The sequence below is a fragment of the Bubalus kerabau genome, chromosome 4, assembly GCF_029407905.1.
Source record: "Bubalus kerabau isolate K-KA32 ecotype Philippines breed swamp buffalo chromosome 4, PCC_UOA_SB_1v2, whole genome shotgun sequence".
Taxonomy (NCBI): Eukaryota; Metazoa; Chordata; class Mammalia; order Artiodactyla; family Bovidae; genus Bubalus; species Bubalus kerabau.
In genome coordinates this window covers 115919998-115941984 of record NC_073627.1, presented here as the reverse complement: position 1 = coordinate 115941984, position 21987 = coordinate 115919998, and the positions used below count along the sequence as shown (strand labels likewise).

At 39.8% G+C, this 21987-nt stretch overlaps 1 protein-coding gene across 1 annotated transcript; it reads right to left on the bottom strand.

Moving 5' to 3' along the window:
- Positions 1 to 5085: 5085 nt before the first annotated feature.
- On the bottom strand, positions 5086 to 7989 carry LOC129650948 (Bardet-Biedl syndrome 4 protein homolog). Its single transcript, XM_055579712.1, has 2 exons — positions 7978 to 7989; positions 5086 to 7186 (listed from the first exon to the last, which is right to left on the bottom strand). Exons 1-2 carry the CDS (start codon positions 7987 to 7989, stop codon positions 5771 to 5773), a joined length of 1428 nt encoding a protein of 475 aa, XP_055435687.1. The 3' UTR covers positions 5086 to 5770.
- Between the last annotated feature and the right edge of the window lie 13998 nt (positions 7990 to 21987).

Here is a 21987-nt window from a genome sequence, read left to right as displayed (position 1 = left end):
CTGCTGAGTTTTCCAAATTTGCTGGCATATTGAGTGCAGCACTTCCACAGCATCATCTTTCAGGATTTGAAATAGCTGGAATTCCATCACCTCCACTAGCTTTGTTTGTAGTGATGCTTTCTAAGGCCCACTTGACTTCACAAACATAGAGCATTGTAATAAGTTCTGGTGTTTAAGAGTAATCCTGTTTGCAAAGGTCTAAGCATTGGGTTGGGACTTCCCTGGTGGCTCAGACGGTAAAGCGTCTGTCTACAATGTGGGAGACCTGGGTTCGATCTCTGGTCAGGAAGTTCCCTGCAGAAGGAAATGGCAGCCCACTCCAGTACTGTTGCCTAGAAAATCCCATGGACGGAGGAGCCTGGTGTCCATGGGGTCGCAAAGAGTCGGACACGACTGAGTGACTTCACTTTCTTTCTTTCACTAAGCATTGGGTTGAAAAAGTTATTTTTCTTTATATATAAAAATTTCCACAACCAGTCAAGACTGAATATAGTAAAAGTTAAATGAACAATATAGCTGTATAGAGGAGGAAGTGACTACCAAGAGATGGAGGTCATTGGGAAAGGCTTTATTAAAGCATTAAAAGAGGGTAGCATTCACACAAAGAAGTTGCAAAAGAGTAATGGTAAGAATCATTAGCCTGTATAAAGAAACTAGAAATGTGCATAGTGGGCTAGCTAATTTCAAATTATAGTGAATTATATGCAAAATATGTAAAATCATATGGCAGAAATCTCTGCCATAAGCCAATACCCCAGATGAGGAAGTGGTATTCCATGAAGACTGATGAAATCAGGCTTCTGCTCATCCAAATTTAATAATTTTTAATTATGTGTATCAAGCCACGCTCTTGTCAGCTGTCCATCTATTTTTCCTTTAGCAACATCTTGGGATATTACTCATCACCATAGTGATGACTCTGGAGAAGGTGATGGCACCCCACTCCAATACTCTTGCCTGGAAAATCCCATGGATGGAGGAGCCTGGTAGGCTGCAGTCCATGGGGTTGGGAAGAGTCGGACAGGACTGAGCAACTTCACTTTCTTTTTTTTTTTTTTAAATTTAATTTTATTTTTAAACTTTACAATATTGTATTAGTTTTGCCAGATATCAAAATGAATCCGCCACAGGTATACCTGTGTTCCCCATCCTGAACCCTTCTCCATCCTCCCTCCCCATACCCTCCCTCTGGGTCGTCCCAGCACACCAGCCCCAAGCATCCAGTATCGTGCATCAAACCTGGACTGGCGACTCATTTCATACATGATATTATACATGTTTCAATGCCATTCTCCCAAATCTCCCCACCCTCTCCCTCTCCCACAGAGTCCATAAGACTGATCTATACATCAGTGTCTCTTTTGCTGTCTCGTACACAGGGTTATTGTTACCATCTTTCTAAATTCCATATATATGCGTTAGTATACTGTATTGGTGTTTTTCTTTCTGGCTTTCACTTTTCACTTTCATGCACTGGAGAAGGAAATGGCAACCCACTCCAGTGTTCTTGCCTGGAGAATCTCAGGGATGGGGGAGCCTGATGGGCTGTCGTCTATGGGGTCACACAGAGTCGGACACAACTGAAGGGACTTAGCAGCATAGTCATGACTCAGTGGTTGATTATGGCCTCTTCACCTCTACTCCTCAGGAATCCTATCATTCCCACTGACTACAGGGAGCCCAGTTCTCTAATAATTATTGTCTGTCCTCAATCTTGGTGCAGTCACCACTGAGCTTCCTGACATAAAAGTACCTCCATCACTAGCATGTTCCTCATAAGCTTAGTGATGAGAGCATTCTCTGCCCCTTCCAAAGAACTTAGCCATCTGGCGGGTACTCAGCTGTTACACAATAGAACCATTGTAGCATGCTTACTTCTCTGAGCCTTTTGATCCCTTCCTCAAAGCTCTGCCAAGGGAGTTCTGTCATTTGCACTTAATTTAATATGAGCCTTTTGTCCCCACAAGCCTCCAGTAACCATCCATCCCAACAGTGTTTTAGGACCATTTCTAGGTGCTCTTGCCAGGGAGCTTTCAGTCATGGGAGAATTCTCCCTACTGGACAATTCTCCTTTATGGAGCTTATCTTTCATCATCCCTAATCCCCAAGCAAGTCCAGTGCTATCAAGATCAACTTCTTGGAATACTCTCTCCCACCCTACCTCTGATTTATTTTGCTACAATTAATCATGTCCTGAGGTTTCTTTGGTAAATAACTCCTTTTTGCCTCTAGCAAGAAAGTACTTCATTAGTTGGCCCATGTTGAGACTTGTTATAGAACTAGAAGACAAGGGGAGGAAATGGGGTCAGATCTTAAAGAAAACGACTGTTATGCTCCAAGGCATCCATCTCAGTTGAGGTTTTGGTATGGTCTTCAGGCAAGAGAAAGCTGCTGTTCTTCAGGAAAACAAAGTAGACTATGCTTGCAGGTCCAGGGGTTCCGAGGAATCCAGGGGCCCTTATTCTGAGCATGTCTATATATATATCTCCATTCAATGTCTTAGGGACTCCCTTCTTCCCTATCAGGGTTTTTATTTTAGCATAAAGACTTGCCAAAGCTGTGGATTCAGTTTTCATTAGCTCTCCTATTTTTACAATAAAAAAGTGTGTCTGAAATAATAGAAAATTAATGTATTGCCTCTGCTCCCAGTTCTTGACACAGAGCTCTAGAGCCTTGTAATTCCTAAGTGATAAAAGTACTAGGAGCAACTTTAGTTCTAATATTTGACCTTTGTGCTGACATGAGCTCCTAAATCCCTTAGAATTTATCTCTGGGTGATAGCAGTGTCTTGTGTTCTAATGAGGTGAGTCTTGGTGGGCTCTTGGATGAGGATTGGTCACCAGAAAGAGCAAACCATGATTAGAGGCTTGGAATTCTTTTAGCCCCACTACCCATTCTCTGGGGGCTTCCCTGGTAGTTCAGTCAACAAGGAATCTGCCTGCAATGCAGGAGACTGGGTTCGATCCTTGGGTCGGGAAGATACCCTGGGGAAGGAAATGGCAACCCACTCCAGTGTTCTTGCCTGGAGAATCCCAGGGACAGAGGAGCCTGGCAGATTACAGTCCATGGGGTCACAAAGAGTCTGAAACGACTGAGCAACTAAGCATGCACGCATTCTCTGGAGAGGGAAGAAGGGCTGGAAATAGAGTTAATGATCGATCTTACCTATATGATGAAGCCTCTATAAAGATCCCAATATTATGAGGTTTGGAGAGCATCCCAGCTGGTGAACATGGAGAGTTGCTGGGAGAGTGACATGATATACCCAGAGAAGGCATTCCTTCCCGTGTACTTTTCCCGTACACATTTCCATCTAGATGTTTATTGTATCCTTTATCATAGTCTTTGTTATATAATAAATGATCAAACATAAGTAAATGTTTCCCCGAGTTCTGTTAGTTGTTTTTTGAGCAAATGATCAAATCCAAGGGGGAGGAGACCATGGGAACTTCAGATTTATAGCCCAGTTGAATGAAAGTTGTGGGCATCCTGAGCAACGACTAAGCGCAATTGTCATCTTAGGTGGGGAGAAGTCTCGTGGGACTGAACACTTAACTTGTAGGATCTGGTGCTCTCTCCAGGTAAACAGTGTCATAACTGAGATAAATTGTAGCACATACAGCTGATGTCAGAGAGAACTGCTTGGTGTGGGAGAAAAAACCCACACACCTGATGTTGCAAGTGTTGTAACCGTTGTACACAACAAAAGACCAAAAAAGTTTGGAAAAAAAAAAAAAGAGACACAGAGGAAGAGTGAGCTTTTTTCCCCCTTGTATAATGCCTCATCCAATTTCCACTTCAATCTGCCTTCTAGCTACAGAAACTCAGGATCTCTTTAAATGCTCCCACACAGACTTTCTAACTTCTTTTTCACAGTACCCAGGTTGGTAATTGATTAATCTGAACCTGTCAGTTTTCTTCTTCAAACCAACAGTAGCACTTAGCAACAACGAACACAGTCCTTATAACTACTGAGCCCTCCTTATCTTGGAACTGCTTAGAACTGTGCGTCAGTATGTCTCCTATCATCTATTCCCATCCAGACTCAACAACGGTGGAAATTATAGCAATTATAATGCCAGAGTGAGCAGGAGGTTTTAAACATGGTTTATCTCCAACAATGGGATCTCTATTACTATCTAGCTGGCAAGTGATCTAATTCCAAAATTGCATCCTAAGAGTATGCTACCTGGGACCACTTCTGAAATTACCTATTTCCAGTAGGGTTTTAGCATTAGTTTCCTAGGGTTACCATAACAAAGTCTCACAAAATTTGTGGCATAAAGCAAGAGAAATTTTTTGTAAATTTCCAGAGGCTAGATATCCAAAAATCGAAGTTTTGGTGGGGTTGGTGTCTTCTAGGCACTCTTAGGAAGAATCTGTTCCATGCCTGTCTCCTGGCTTCTGGTGATTAATTAGAAATATTTGGCATTCCTTGGTGTATGGATATATTACTCCAACCTCTTCATCTATCTTCACATGTTCTCTCCTTTTGTTTCTGTGGTCACATGACATTCTCCCTGTGTATCTCTGTCTCTTTGTGTTCAAGTTTCCCTCTCCTTATAAGGACACCAGTCATATTGGACTTAAAATCAATATTGCTCAGTATGACTTTGTCTTAACTTGAGCACATATACAAAGACCCTATTTCTGAATAAGGTCACATTTACGCATTAGGATTTCAACATATCTTTTGGGGAGACACAGTTAAACCCTTAACAGTCCCAAGGACAGATAAAGACAAATCCTGTGATGAGAATTTGTGTGTAAGTGATTTATTAGGATATATTACCAAGAAAATGTAGTACAAGAGGATGTATTATCAAGCAGCACCCAAATGAGGGTAACTTTTGCTCATTCTAGTCATGGAGTCCTGGGGATGGTATAGGTCACAACTCAAGTGTCAGCAAAGACAAAGATGATTCTCACCTCTGTACCCATGAGTCATTGGTTCAAAGCTATAGCTGGAGGAACATAAATTCCCAGGTATATTTATTCCTGCGTGTAACAGGAAAAGTGTTATGATGGCTTGAAGATAGCTATTATAGAATAATTTATGCCCCCCCAAACTCATATGTTGAAGTCTTTTTTTTTTATTTTTTCTTCCAGAAACATTTTATTGTGATCCCTTACACATTAATAACAACTTTTCCCAAAGGGATGATACATAATGTATTGCTAGCATCTGGTCAGTGGTATCACTGAATGTCTAAAACCTCCTCAGTTAAGAAGCTCTTTTTTTCCCCCAATCCTTGGTGCTGATACCAGACCAGCCCTTTCTCCCTTTTCATATTGACATGATCTGGCTCTGCACTCTGACCTCGCTCAAGAACAAGCTATAGGGACTTCTTCTGGATTCTTCTGGGCAAGTGCAGCTGAGATACTCAATAGACTGGCCACAATTTAAAGAGCTTTTTTTTTTTTCATCTTCTGAATTTCTACTATTAGAACTGGATTATTAATTCAAGATTTGTGTTTGCCTTGGTGGCCAATATACCTATCACACAGCCCAAGAATCACCTCAGCTAAGCCAAGACTTTGTCATGACAGCAGAGGTCTGTCTCAGACTTTTCTTCCACAAAGGGCTCAGTCAGCAGGAGATAAGTCCTCTCCTAGCTCATGGGGCAGCCAGGGGCTGTGAAGGCTTCCGGCTCCTGGTGATCATAACACGTTCTCGTACGTGCCGGCCTCCATGCTGCCTGTGTCATGAGACCTACCTAATCTGGTGGGTCCTCGCCAAAGCAAGCCCAGCTCTGGGGTCATCCTACACCTACTTTTCTCTGGTTTGTGCTGATGCTTCCGTGGGTTGTGCTTCCACAGTGGGCTCTGGCTCCAGAGGAAGGGATGGTGGCTTTGTGAGCTGGGATGTTCCTCCAGCACCTGAGGAGAGCTTCCTGCATGTGGCTGCTGAAGACATTGCCTGTCCTAGGGCTTGATTAGAGCCCAGAGGCTTCTGGAAACAGGCGGCTTTACTGGTTGAAGCAGTCTGGTGCTTTGATTTGGGATCTTTAACTGGTTTGGTCCAGACCAGTGCCTCCCCGACTTGTAGAGCAGCTCCCAGCTTCTGGGCTACCTCCACCATCTCCGGATCAAATTCCAGAGAGCTACTATGCTTGAGTAGGTTGACTTTCTTCTCCACCTCCTGATACTGGGCCAGGGCGTCCCTCCTCTCGCCCTGGTTATACAGCAGCACAGCATAGTTCAGGTTTACTAAAGGGTTACACTTATCAAGGCGGACTGCTTCATCATAGGCTCTCTTGGCATTCTCTGTATCCTCCAGATTGGTCAGAGCCACAGCCAAGAGCATGTAGAGCTCCCCCATCTTGGGCTGGAAGTTGATGGCTGCACTGAGGAAATGGAAAGCGGACGCGTACTGCTGCATAGTCAAGTGGACAAGGCCCAGATTATAGAGAATCTTCCAGTCTAAAGGTGCCAGGTAGTTGGCTCGTTTCAGGCAGCTGATGGCTGCCACATATTTCTTCTTGCCAAAGAAGCACATTCTGATGTTATTCCAGAGTGGAGGGCTTTCTATAACAGCACACGCTACAACTTTGTATTTGGTGAGGGCAACATCAAAGTCCCCGTGGGTCTGCATCATGCTGCCTGCTGCCAAGATGGCCTTGTAGTTGGTAGGGTCGTAAGTCAGTGTGTTTCCAAGATGTTCAAATGCCTTCTGGTAAATGCCGAGCTGTAGGTAGAGTAATCCTAAAGCTGTAAGAAATTCTGTATTTTCTGGTGAGAACTCCACTGCTTTCTTGTAGATTTCAATGGCCTTGTCCAAGTCTCCCTTCAGCAAGAAGATCTTGCCCAGCATTATGTAAGTCAGATCATGTCTGTTAAGATGTAGGGCATTGTGCAACTGGTCTTGTGCCTTGTCAAACTGTTTCAGATAAATGTAGCAAACTCCTAGGTTATGACAGATTTCCCAGTCTTTCTGATTAAGTTTAGCTGCTTCATTATATATTTCAATGGCAACTTTATGTTTTCCCAAAAGAAATAAAGATCTGGCCACCTGCTTGAGGTTATCAGCACACTGAGGGCTGAGAAAAGCACACATCTGAAAGAGTCTTAGGGATTCTTGGATATTTCCTTCCAGGCGAAATATCAAAGCTTGGACATAGATAGCATATTCACATAACCCATGAGTCTCCGGAAGCTGTTCTTTGATAAGAGCCTGCCATACAAACTGAGTGACAGACACAGATGCTTAATCAAAGCCTGCCTCTCATATTCTCTCATATGTTGAAGTCTTAATTCCAAGTGATGCAGACTGTAACTGTATTAGAAGATAGGGCCTTTAAGGAGGTAATTAAGTTAAAATGAGGTCATGTGGGTAGACCCTAATCCAATATGACCAATGTCCTTATAAAAAGAGATTAGTATGCAGATGACACAAAGACAGAGGGACAACGACCATGTGAGGACACTCCAGAAAGACATAATAAGTGTTCTACTGAAACTTGAAACACATACTTTGTCAGTGTTGGCTCTGAAAAATTACCCAGGTTTGTTTTTATACAATGGAAACAGAAACAAGTATACATATGGACCTTAGGAGATTCCTTTAGATGCGTCTTGATATTTCTACATATGGTGATAAAGTGAGTGGCTTAATCCAGTAACAGGAGTTGGATGAGGGCAAGGTACCAACAGAGCATGGATGCTCCAAGGTTGAAGAAATGGATCACTCCACAGAGTGATTAACCTAGACCACATACAATTTAACCAAGGATGAATAGTTGCAGAGGAGTAAGAAGAGCCCTTAGTTGATGGCTGCTGTGGAAAACTCTGCTTCATTCGATATATCTTATATTCTGTTTTCATATTTGCACACACAAGGGACTTCTCTCACAGTCCTAAAAAATACAATTCATAGCCAAGTTTGAGGAATTGTTATATGTAGTTGGGGAAATATATGAAACAATCACACAAATAGCAGAATCTCTTTGCTTCTCTAAGGGACAATTTAAGACTCACATTATTGCCCATTAAGTTAAACCTGTTTTTATATGCCTTTATGTTTTCATATCTAATCAGTATAATGTCTCATTGAAAGGACATTCTACTATATAATGCAATATTAAAGCTGATCTTACTTTAGTCATTACTAATCATAATTGTATTGTTTGCATACTTTTTATCTTTAGTTGGAGTTATAATTTTATATATTCATTTCCTACAGAAATGATTTTCTGTGGATCTGTAACTCAATTAGTATTCAAATATTTTTGTTAATACACAATTAGAAAAATATCACAATAATGATAATTTAACTTTCAAACATTTAAAAATAGAATGTAAAGATGCAAGTTTTATTTTAGAAAAAAAAGCAAAATGATCGATATGATATTATCATTTTTTTCCAATTAGGAATATTTTGTGTAAATATATACAAAATTCAGTTTACTATAATCTTGATTCTGACAAGCATAACAATAAATCTGAAATCACTTAGTTGAATTTTTAATAAATAAATTAAAACTTTTGCATGTGACTCTATAAGTGATATAAGAAAATTATAGGTTAACTGCAGGAATGAATCCATTTAGAGGTATTGTTTATAGTCATAGAATGGAAAATATTCCCAAAACAATTCAACCTATGATAGAATAGTCTTCAATACTTTTCTCAGAAAATAAACATCTAATAAACATCTAAATAAAGCTTGTATTATATTCTATAGGAATAATTATTTTGATGTTAGTTTCACAAATGTTATTTTCACACCCAATGTTAATTAACTTTCAAATCTGTTAATTAAAACAGCAGAATCTCATGTTGTAATATAAATAAAAAGACAATTTTCTTCCCAGGGAGCCAAGCTAAGTCAGTATTCAGAGCCTAGAAACAGAACATAGACAAAAATATTAACCTTACAACTCAGGCAACCTCTAATTATGCATACATGAAAATATAGATTAAACAAAATTATTAAAATTGAATAGCTCCATGCTTACAGTTCATTAGCTCTTGATGAAAAAGAGGACAAAAATTGTGTAATTCTTGTATAACTAGTTAGGAGCTGATGGTCGAAACATTTTGTGAAAACACAAATCAGTTCATATTCTAATATTATCTCAATCAAACCTACTCTTACTCATGTCTCTACCAACCTCCTTGTTTTCTCTAACCTGCAGAACTTTATCCTTATTACCATCCCTTGGCCAGTAACTGAGAAGAGCTTCTTGGAGGATATCCTACCTGCCTTCTCATCTCAACCAATATCAATCAAGTCAGGCAATATTTTAGGTACTGAAGATATAGGAGTGAACAGAAGTCCACATACCTGTCTTTTCAAGATTATATTTCACTCAAGTGATAGACATAAATAAATTAAACATAACTAAATAATGATCTTCTCCACCTTTGGATGCAAAGAATATAATCAATCTGATTTCTGTGTTGACCATCTGGTGATGTCTATGTGTAGAGTCTTCTCTTGTGTTGTTGGAAGAGGGTGTTTGCTATGACCAGTGCATTCTCTTGGCAAAACTCTATTAGCCTTTCCCCTGCTTCATTCTGTACCCCAAGGCCAAATTTGCCTGTTACTCCAGGTGTTTCTTGACTTCCTACTTTTGCATTCCAGTCCCCTATAATGAAAAGGACATCTTTTTGGGGTGTTAGTTCTAAAAGGTCTTGTAGGTCTTCATAGAACCATTCAACTTCAGCTTCTTCAGCATTATTGGTTGGGGCATAGGCTTGGATCACCATGATATTGAATCGTTTGCCTTGGAAACGAACAGAGATCATTCTGTCGTTTTTGAGATTGCATCTAAGTACTGCATTTTGAACTCTTTTGTTGACCACGATGGCAACTCCGTTTCTTCTAAGGGATTCCTGCCCACAGTAGTAGATATAATGGTCATCTGAGTTAAATTCACCCCTCCCAGTCCATTTTAGTTCGCTGATTCCTAGAATGTCGACGTTCACTCTTGCCATCTCCTGTTTGACCACTTCCAATTTGCCTTGATTCATGGACCTAACATTCCAGGTTCCTATGCAATATTGCTCTTTACAGCATCAGACCTTGCTTCTATCACTGGTCACATCCACAACTGGGTATTGTTTTTGCTTTAGTTCCATCCCTTCATTCTTTCTGGAGTTATTTCTCCACTGATCTCCTGTAGCATATTGGGCACTTTGGGCTCCAAAATCACTGCAGATGGTGACTGCAGCAATGAAATTAAAAGATGCTTACTCTTTGGAAGGAAAGTTATGAACAACCTAGATAGCATATTCAAAAGCAGAGACATTACCTTGCCAACAAAGGTCCGTCTAGTCAAGGCTATAGTTTTTCCAGTGGTCATGTGTGGATGTGAGAGTTGGACTGTGAAGAAAGCTGAGCACTGAAGAATTGATGCTTTTGAACTGTGGTGTTGGAGAAGGCTCTTGAGAGTCCCTTGGACTGAAAGGAGATGCAACCAGTCCATCCTAAAGGAGATCAGTCCTGGGTGTTCATTGGAAGGACTGGTGCTGAAGCTGAAACTCCAATACTTTGGCCACCTCATGCGAAGAGTTGACTCATTGGAAAAGACACTGATGCTGGGAGGGATTGGGGGCAGGAGGAGAAGGGGACGACAGAGGATGAGATGGCTGGATGGCATCACAGACTCGATGGATATGAGTTCGGGTAAACTCCGGGTGTTAGTGATGGACAGGGAGGCCTGGCATGCTGCGATTCATGGGGTTGCAAAGAGTCGGACACGGCTGAGTGACTGAACTGAACTGAACTGAAATATTGATCTTAAATCCTGAATCTTACTCTCTTACTTTGCAACCTTAAACAAGTTATTTAACCTACTAAACCTCAAACATTTTTCATCTATAAAAATTGGGATGATAATATTATCAGTGGCTGTGTGTATACAGACACACACATGGGGGCTTCCCAGGTGGCACTGGTAGTCTACCTGCAATACAGGAAGAGGTGTGTTTGATGCTTGGGTTGAGAAAATCACCTGGAGCAGGAAATGGCAACCAACTCCAGTATTTTGGCCTGGGAAATCCATGGACAGAGGGGCTTGGCAGTCTATAATCTGTGGAGTCATAAAAGTTGTACACGACTTAGCAACTAAACAACAACAACATACACACACACACATATATAAACATACATAGAAAAGAATGTATATATACATATATACTTATCTTCCTTAATATAAAATTAGCTTTCATTAACAGAGAATTATAAATCCCAATTAGATTGAGCAAAGATTCTTATGTAGACAGAAATCAAGCTCATATAAATTGCCTTTGTTGCAACAATGGAATAGAGAGAAAAATATAAATTACGGATGATCCAGTGAGCAAAGAACCTGGTTATTCAGAATCCAGAAAAAAAAGAAGGTTAAACATCAAATATTTTACTATAAGGCTGCTTACCTAACCAGAGAGGTACTGATTTAATTCATGATATGATTTCTATAGAACAAAAGAGATCACCCTGCCCCCAAATAATTTCCAATATCCTACCTGTAGAAAGCCAGTGTTGTTGTTGTTCAGTCCCTAAGTCATGTTCGACCCTTTGTGACCCCCTGAATGACAGCATGCCAGGTTGCCCTGTCCTTCACTATCTCCCAGAGTTTGTTCAAACTTATGTCCATTGAGTTGGTGATGCCATCCAAACATCTCATTTTCTGTCATCCCTTTCTCCTCTTGCCTTCAATCTTTCCCAGCATCAGGGTCTTTTCCAATGAGTTGGCTGTTCACATCAGGTGGCAAAAGTTTTAGAGCTTCAGCTTCAGCCTCAGTCCTTCCAATGAATATTTAGAATTGATTTCCTTTAGGATTGACTGATCTGATCTCCTTGCTGTCCAAGGGACTCTCAAGAGTCTTCTCCAACACCACAGTTCAAAAGCATCAATTCTTCAGTGCTCAGCCTTCTTTATGATTCAACTCACACATTTGTACATGACTACTGGAAAACCTGTAACTTTGCCTTGTTGGCAAAGTGATGTCTCTCTTTCTGTTTTTTAATACACTGTCTGTGTTTGTCATAGCTTTTCTCACTAGGAACGAGTATCTTTTGATTTTGTGGCTGCAGTCACCATCCACAATGATTTTGGAGCCCAAGAAAAATTCTGCCACTGAAAAAATCTGCCATTGTTTCCACTTTTTCCCATCATTTTACCATGTAGTGATTAGTCATGATTGATTGCCATGAAGAAAGCCAATAGGAGTAATTTTCTTAGTCCTCTTAACTGTTTTAGGTCAGTGTAGGTTTCAAGGGATATGCATTTACTATTAACAAATAAATAATAAATAAAATTGCTTGTTAGGTTGCAGAACATGAAGAGACAAGAAGGGTAAAATGGCACTGAAGGTGGAGGCCAAATGGTGCAGAGGATGTACTGCCTGCATGGAGCTTTTTAAATAGATGATCTTGTTTTAGTATCTGGCAGCAACCTAATTTTTTTTGATAGAATGTGTCATAATTTACCCAATATAAGTAGGAGCAGAGTCAGAGGGTATATCCCAATTTATATGTAATTTGAGGAAGTACAAAAGCAAGCAAGAGTCTATTTGAGGTGGGGAATGGCCAGGCCAGGAAATAGGAGAGGGACTCGAGTAGTGCATGTTGCCTCACCCATGCAAATTCAGAAAGCACTGCTGAGTCAATCAGGTGTAAGCAGTCACGAGGTACTCTGGGAAAATCCAGAAAAACCAGGGAAGCAGTTACAGTAAGTCTTTTACATATGAACCTTCAAGTTTCAAGCTTATAAAGATACGAACATGCGTTCACATGTCCAGTCATGAAAGTTAGTTCACGTGTCTGGCATACATTGTTATGGGTGTGCATCCTCTACAAGTGATAGTGCTTTTCTGCACTTTACTGTGTAGTACAGTGTAGAATACAGTAGTACAGTGTCGTTATTTCAAGCTAGATCTGAAAGAGGATGACTTCACTGAACTCCTTTCTGTGCAACACAAGGAACTTAATACTGAAGACCTTGGAATTGGAGGCCCAGAGAAAGGACGAAGAGAGACAGAGAAAGAAGTGATTAAAGAACCAAAGACTCTCACAATGTGGAAAATGACAAAGGGGTTTTCTTTATTTCAGGAGGCCCTGTTAGTTTTTTGAGGTACAGGACCCAAAAGTAGAAAAGAGCAGGAAGGTTGCAGCAGCCATTCAGAATGCAGTCCAGTGATACTGTGTCATCTATGACAAGAAAAAATAAGCTACATTCTGGATTATTTTTTCAAGAGGGTAGATAGAACTGAATCCAGCAAGAAGCTGGAGTGAAATTGCAGCTTGCCCTCTGTCTCTTAACACTGACAATGCTTCAGTTCTGCCATCTCCCACCTCCTTTCCTTCCTCCAGGCAGTAACTCTTCTTATGTGTCCACATGATGCCAACCCCTGTATGCCAGCTGTTGTACTGTACTACTGTACATTTCAAGTACTGTACTATAAGATTAAAAATGTTTATTTTTGTGTTTTTTTTATGTATTATTTGTGTGAAAAGTAGTATCAACCTATTACAGTACAGTACTATATAGCTGATTGTGTTAGTTGGGTACCTAGGCCAACTTTGTTGGACTTAACAACTGCTCTCAGAACAGAACTCGTTCCTATGTAGGGGACTTACTATATGTTAAATCAGGAAGAGAGAGTCACTAAAGCAGGCTGAAAAGGGAAACAATCCATGTCAAACCAGAAGAAATATTAGTGGTTGCAGAGTAGCAAAGGAATGTATGAATAGTACCCACATGACCTTTTGTTAGACATTGTTCCATCCCACTCGTATTCTTGTTTATTCCATACATAAATGTCTTTAGCAGGCCTTCTGGAATTTTTGTAATTATGACATATTATTCATGAAGCCCAGATATTTCAGAATTCACTGACCTAAGACTCAGGGAAAATAATTAAGTGGTGCTTTCTTTTTATTCCTAAATCATGATGGCAAGAGTCATCCCACTTGATTGGTAGAAAGTAATGACCATGAAAGTGTAATTTCACCTAAGGTGTCTCATATGTTTTTCAAGTCAATTTTTAGCCACCATCAGCATACAGGGTCTGTGGTCACTACTGTGCTGAATAGGGTGCCCATGAGCTCACAAGAGTTAGCTGTGCACATTTATTGCAAATCCATGTTTAGTGAATTTATGTTGATAGCTTTAAATTGGCTATGGTGGAAAACACTAAAAACTCCTCCCTGGAGAGCTGGTTGTCAAATATTACCTACACGCCATTAAGTTTGCCCTGGTCTTCCTTTCCACCACCTCTCATCTGTGGTTTGATTCCAGTGCTTATGAAGCCTTTTGGAAAAGCCTCACTATTGCCATTCCCATGGTTTCTCTATTTTGTTAACTTTATGGTGTCTCAAAATGAATTCAACAAACAGTGTAGGAGATAGATGGTATTACAACCCTTCTCTGATTTGTTTTATTCCTTAAGAACCTCCTGCCAACTACCAAAATGTGTGGTTCTCCTTCCCTGATGGCATGTGTGTGTATGTGTGTATGTGTGTGTGTGTGTGCACGCACGCATATGTGAGGGTATGGGAAAAGAGAGAGAAGAAATGTTGTCTGATAACAGGAGGGGCAGTCAAAAAATTAGCAAGCCATTTAAATTCATTATTTAAAGTTATGCATTTGTTGTGCTCTGTCTACATCTCTTTTGCCCCATTTCCCAGATTAACTCTTCACTCCTTTTCACTCTGCCCTTTGTTCTGGGAAATTAACACATAGGGGCTAGCTCAACAGTTCTCTTTCTTCCTAACCCATTGAGTTTGGCCAAAGGAAGACCTCAGCAGGAGATCTGAAGATTGAATGATTTGCTCTCTAGCTGCTCTCGCTGGGTTCTCATAACTGTTCTTTGCTGTGTCCCTCTGTTCCAGGCTCAGAAACAGCTCCCTGCTGTTGCTACTGTCAGGATACAACACCATCCGTTATTGTTTTCCTAAAACCTCACCCTGTACCTTAAAAAAAAATCCTTTCTATTAAAATCTCTTCATTTATCCTATTTGAGTAGGCTATTCCTTATACCACTGGGATCTTGGCTGATATGCCATTTAAACTAAGTCATAGTCCATGAAATTTAATATTCTTCTCAGTAAAAGTATTTCTAGTTGGTAATATTAATAAATCATATACTCATGTTGTTTTGACTGTGGAAAAACAAAAAACCTAAGAACAGTTCTGCCAAAAATAGCTGTTTATATCATCTTAATTATTGTACATCTACCTCACCTATCATTTTATGAAATCTTGCCAGAGTTTAGTAATTTTTTTCTGAATAATTACACTGGACATAAACAGTGAGAAAGAGCCATAATCAAAGAGAAAAATAAGGATAATGAAGGAATATTGAGGATACCAGCTCTCAAAATATATGTAAAAATATTTCTAATGCATATTGGTATAAGAAAAATACAATAATTTTATCAGTATGTTAAATATACGGGATGAATTAAAGCAAATAGATTCCATTTCATGAACACTCTTTCTGGGTTCAGTTACATTATGGTGACTATCTGGTGATATAATTTGGTTTAAAGCAGAGTGGTGTTAGAAAATCTACTCTCGTGTTAGCCAGATCTTGAGTTTCACATTATTTTGTTGAAGAGTTTCTGGAAAAATATTTCCCTACTCATTTATTCTCAGAAAACCATCAGGAGTTAATCAGGAAACATTTCAAGCTCTCTAACCTTCTATGCTTCAGGCCATCCGTCCTGAGTCAGTCATCTAGCTCAAATGTTGCTCCAATGCTAATGCAGTCTCAAGAGTGAGAAAGAGGACACTCTCACTTTGACCTGCAACTAAGAGAAAGGTCGTGTGACATGACTGACACTTTGTGAAAGCGTGGGAAGGAAATATTGGCTCATGTTATTATAACCCAGTGACTGCATAGTTTGTACAAACTATGTATTCAACTGAACAAGGGTTTTGTTAACATTTCCTCTCCTTATATTTTCTTTTTTTTTTTTTAATTTTATTTTATTTTTAAACTTTACAATATTGTATTGGTTCTGCCATATATCGAAATGAATCTGCCACAGGCATACATGTGTTCCCCATCCCGAACCCTCCTCCTTCCTCCCTCCCCATACCATTCCTCCGGGTCGTCCCAGTGCACCAGCCCCAAGCATCCAGCATCGTGCATAGAACCTGGACTGGTGACTCGTTTCATATATAATATTATACATATTTCAATGCCATTCTCCCAAATCATCTCACCCTATTCCTCTCCCACACAGTCCAAAAGACTGTTCTATACATCAGTGTCTCTTTTGCTGTCTCGTATACAGGGTTATTGTTACCATCTTTCTAAATTCCATATATATATGCATTAGTATACTGTATTGGTGTTTTTCTTTCTGGCTTACTTCACTCTGTATAATAGGCTCCAGTTTCATCCACCTCATTAGAACTGATTCAAATGTATTCTTTTTAATGGCTGAGTAATACTCCATTGTGTATATGTACTATAGCTTTCTTATCCATTCATCTGCTGATGGACATCTAGGTTGCTTCCATGTCCTAGCTATTATAAACAGTGCTGCGATGAACATTGGGGTACGCGTGTCTCTTTCAATTCTGGTTTCCTCAGTGTGTATGCCCAGCAGTGGGATTGCTGGATCATAAGGCAGTCCTTATATTTTCTATTAACTTACCTAGTGGCTATAAAAATGTGATCTTGTAATTCACCATTTAAATTTAGTTTTAAAACAGTGTGATAAAAATGATGAATAAACCCAAATAAGAAGAAAACGATTTTAAAAATGTATATACTGTATATAAAATGACAATATGTATACATGGAGAGAAAAAAGGTCTAAATTATTACCTTATTCACTCCAACTGTCAAAGGTTGAACATAATGATTTGGACATATTATGACCTCAGGACCTGTTTATTGGATTTAATGCAAATATTTGAAATAAAGTTAAAATTGCATTGTCTATTTATGAGAGAAGTTCCAAACTTAAGCATTTGTTTTGTTTTTTAACACATAATGAAAAATTAATCTGCTGACAGAACCTTGGCAACACCAAAAAAAAAAAACAAAAACCCAATGACTCTTTCAAGGTGCTGAAGATTACCTAAAAAGGCTTGTCGGCAGAACCATGACACAGGTAGACGTGGTGCCTGATGCTCCCTGGCTGAGGATTCTTTCTGATGAAATACAAGCTACCCACCTGTGACTAAAGGTATTAAGAGTGATGAAAAATATGGACAGGGTAAGAATTGCTTAGTGCTGTGAAACTAATCCAAAATGTACATGAATTCTAATATTTCATGCTCATTATAAAAGAGGTCTCTGATGTCTTAACACACCTTCAAAACCATTGATTCAGATATATTCTTTTACCTTCACAAGAATCTCCACTCATGAGCTCTCAACTCAATAGCAGCATTAATTCTAAAGAAAGTAAACAATCTACATTAGTCAGGTATAAACTTTCCCAAGTTGTCATATACAATTAGCATGAACAGTTTTGAAGAGGCTAGTTATGCTGTTGTTTCTTTAGAGATGAATTTAGGTTGATAGGTTAAAATATTTTCTTGATTCTCTTCAGCAAACAAGACAACACGCTTGTTTTTGTTTGTTTTGTTTTTCGGGGTTGGGGGGGGTGGTTTTTGTCTTTTTTTATTTTTGGCGGTAGGGGACAGTTCATGTATAGATCCAACATCAGAGAGCATTGAACCAAGAAGTGTTAGGGCAAAGTTGAGACTAGGGTAAAGTTGAGATCTCAGTACAGAGCCAAGGTTGTAGCAATGGTTTCTGACAGAACTGAGGAGTAATTTGAAGATAGAATTGTTGGAATTTGTAGTAAAATTGATGATCTGGACGAGCAAAGCAAGACAAAAGACATTTTCAATCCAATTGCATTATTCAGGAAGGGATAGGCTACATTGTAGTAGGGAAATGACCCTTGAAATCTCACCAGCTTAATATATAAAAGTGTATGTCTTGTTTACCAAAAGTTAGTTGGAGTTTGAATTGATGCTTTTGAACTGTGGTGTTGGAGAAGACTCTTGAGAGTCCCTTGGATTGCAAGGAGATCCAACCAGTCCATTCTGAAGGAGATCAGCCCTGGGATTTCTTTGGAAGGAATAATGCTAAAGCTGAAACTCCAGTACTTTGGCCACCTCATGCGAAGAGTTGACTCATTGGAAAAGACTCTGATGCTTGGAGGGATTGGGGGCAGGAGGAGAAGGGGACAACAGAGGATGAGATGGCTGGATGGCATCACTGACTCAATGGACGTGAGTCTGAGTGAACTCCGGGAGTTGGTGATGGACAGGGAGGCCTGGCGTGCTGCGATTCATGGGGTCGCAAAGAGTCGGACACGACTGAGCGACTGATCTGATCTGATCTGAGCTCTATACAGCAGGGCCTTTTCCAGTAGTACCACAGATACCTAGGCTCTTTGTATCTTCCAGGGCCATCATCAGAAATTCTTATTTTCCAGGGTAGCTACACTGAGGGAAAAGAGAGCTGAGAATTGTCAGGACTTCTCACTGCTGAGACTTAACTCTGGTATGTGTTCTAAGCCTTAGAATCTAAGGCACAGACCATAGAACTCATCAAATAACCCATGTGCTTTCCTCCATCTTCCAGTCTGTATGTAATTAGATCAGGACAATCAGATTACTTCCGGCCAATAGGCTGAGTGGCAATGGTGTGTCATCTCTGGAATGAGACATTTAAGAGTTAGTGTGATTTCATCAAGCTTTTTCTCCCCCTGTCATATGACTGCAGTTCCAAATGATAGATCTACAAGATTGTAAAGAAAAAAAAAAAGAAGAAAAACCTGTTTCCTAAGTCACTGTTTAGAAGGGAACTGCTCTAGAGAGCTACTGGACCCACATATGTCTTTGTGTGGCAAGAGCAAAGTTTTACCTGCTAGGCCTTAAAATTTGGAATTTGTTTTCAGAAAATAACCAAGCCTATCTTTACTGATACAGCAGTGAAGATGAGTGCTTCAGAACTAAGCCCTCCAGTGGAGAAAGTTATAATGAGCTTGGTTTCCTAGAATCCTACTACTGTTGAAAGATGAATGTTGCTGTTGTTGTTCAGTCTTTATGTCATGGCAGACTCTGCAACCCTATGGATTGCAGCAAGCTTCCCTCTTCTTCACTATCTCCCTGAGTTTGCTTAAACTCACGTCCATTCATTTAGTGATGCCATCCACCCTTCTCATCCTCTCATCACCCCTCTCCTCTTGGCCTCAGTCTTTCCCAGCATCTGAGGCTTTTCCAATGAGTTGGCTCTTTACTTACATCAGGTGGCCAACATGTTGGAGCTTCAGCTTCACCATCAGTCCTTCCAATGAATACTCAAGGTTGATTTCCTTTTAGATTGACTGGTTTGATCTCCTTGCAGTCTGAGACTCTCAAGATTCTTCTACAATACCACAATTTGAAAACATCAGTTCTTCAGCACCCAGCCTTCTTTATGGTCCAACTCTCACATCCACACATGACTAATACTACAGCTTAGTATTAGACATGAAATGATTGGAAAAGATGCCATGATCTTTGTTTTTTGAATGCTGAGTTTCAAGTCAGCTTTTTCACTCCTCTTTCACCCTCATCAAGATGCTCTTTAGTTCCTTTTCACTTTCTGTTATTACAGTAGTATCATCTGCACATCTGAGATTATTGATATATCTCCTGACAATCTTGATTCCAGCTTGTGATTCATCCAACCCAGCATTTTGCATAATATACTCACGCCAGTGTTCTTGCCTGGAGAATCCCAGGGACGGCGGGGCCTGGTGGGCTGCCGTCTATGGGGTCGCAGAGTCGGACACGACTGAAGTGACTTAGTAGCAGCAGCAGCAGCAGCACTCTGCATATAAGTTAAATAAATAGGGTGACAATATACTGGTTGACATACTCTTTTCCCAGTTTTGAACCAGTTCATTGTTCCTTGTCAGTTTCTAACTGTTGCTTCTTGACCTGCATACAGGTTTCTCAGGAGGCAGGTAGGTTGTCTGATATTCCCATCTCTCTAAGAATTTTCCACAGTTTGCTGTGCTCCACACAAAGGCTTTAGTGTAGTCAACGAAGCAGAAGATGTTTTTCTGGAATTCTCTTTCTTTCTCTATGATCCAACGGATGTTGGCAATTTGATCTCTGATTCCTCTGCCTTTTCTAAACCCAGCTTGTATCTCTGGAAGTTCTGGATTCACATGCTGCTGAAGCCTGGCTTGAAGGATTTTGAGCATCACCTTGCTAGCATATGAAATGAGCACAATTGTATGATAGTTTGAACATTCTTTGGCATTACCCTTCTTTGGAATTGGAATGAAAACTGACTTTCCCAGTCCTGTGGCCACTGTTGAGTTTTCCAAGTTTGCTGTCATATTGAGTACAGCACTTTAACAGCATTATCTTTTAGGATTTGAAATAACTCAGCTGGAATACCATCACCTCCACTCGCTTTGTCTGTAATAATGCTTCCTAAAGTACGCCTGACTTCACACTCCAAATGCCTGGCTCTAAGTGAGTGACCACACCCTCATGGTTATCTGCATCATTAAGACCTTGAATAGTTCTTCTGTGCATTGTTGCCACCTCTTCTTAATACCTTCTGCTTCTGTTAGGTCTGGGGCTTCCCTGGTAACTCAGTTGGTAAAGAATCCACCTGCAATTCAGGAGACTCTGGTTTGATTCCTGGGTCAGAAAGATCCACTGGAGAAGAGATAGGCTACCCACTCCAGTATTCTTGGGCTTCCCTGGTTGCTCAGACAGTAAACAATCTTCCTGCAATGTGGGAAACCTGGATTTGATCCATGGGTTGGGAAGATCCCCTGGAGAAGGAACAGCTACCCACTCCAGTATTATGGCCTGGGGAATTCCATGGACAAAGCCTGGAAGGCTAAAGCCCATGGAGTCACAAGGAGTCAGACAGGACTGAGCCACTTTCACTTTCTGTTAGGTCTTTGCCATTTCTTTCCTTTATTGTGCCCATCTTTACATGAAATGTTACCTCAGTATCGCCAATATTCTTGAAGAGATCTCTAGTCTTTCCCATTCTATTGTTTCTCTCTATTCTTTGCATTGTTCACTTAAGGTTTTCTTATCTCTCCTTGCTGTTTTCTGGAACTCTGCATTCAGTTGGGTATATCTTTCTCATTCTCCTTTGCCTTTTGCTTCTCTAGTTTTCTCAGCTATTTGTAAGGCCTTCTCAGAAAACCACTTTACTTTCTTGAATTTCTTTTTCTTGGGGATGGTTTTGGGCACTGCCTCCTGTGGAATGTTACCAGCCTCTATCCATAGTACTTCAGGACTCTGTCTACCAGATCTAATCCATTGAATCTATTTGTACCTCCACTGTATAATCATAATGGATTTTATTTAGGTCATACCTAAATGTTCTAGTTAACAGCATTATATGAACAAGGGTAAGGCTATGAAATAAGAAATGTTTCTGTGCAGTTTAGAAGCAGTGATACATTTTAAATATAGCAGCTAGTTTTTCCAAGAAAGATTTTATACTACCCCAACAATGTTTTTTCACTCTTTTTTTCAGCATATAAAACAATCTGATAAAAGTTGTTTTTAAGTGATGCATGCATCCAGTTCTTTTATTAAAATAAATCTTCCCAATTTACCTTTTCTCATATCAAAAATAGTTTCAGGTATCTTTAATTGGGCATGATATAGATTACAGAAATTGTAGACTCATAGTTTCACTTTCTGCATAAAAGATACTATTAATATTTTAAATGTGTTGGCTTCAGTTTTTTAATAATATATTTGGAAGAAGAAATTGACTCTCTCAAAATTGGAAACAATTCATATTAGATAATCCTAGGAAAACAAGCCAAAAAACTACTTTTACTAACTACAGATTTTAATTTAAATATAAATTGTACATAGTTTGAAATTACTTAATGGGAGACAGACATCTTTGCCTCTGGAAGAGCCAAATTTCATGACTGGGAAATATACAGTCAAAGAAACAACGAAAAGTATATCTTAAATTTTGCTTTAAGTTTCAAATCTTTTGGTTTCCGTCAAGATATAT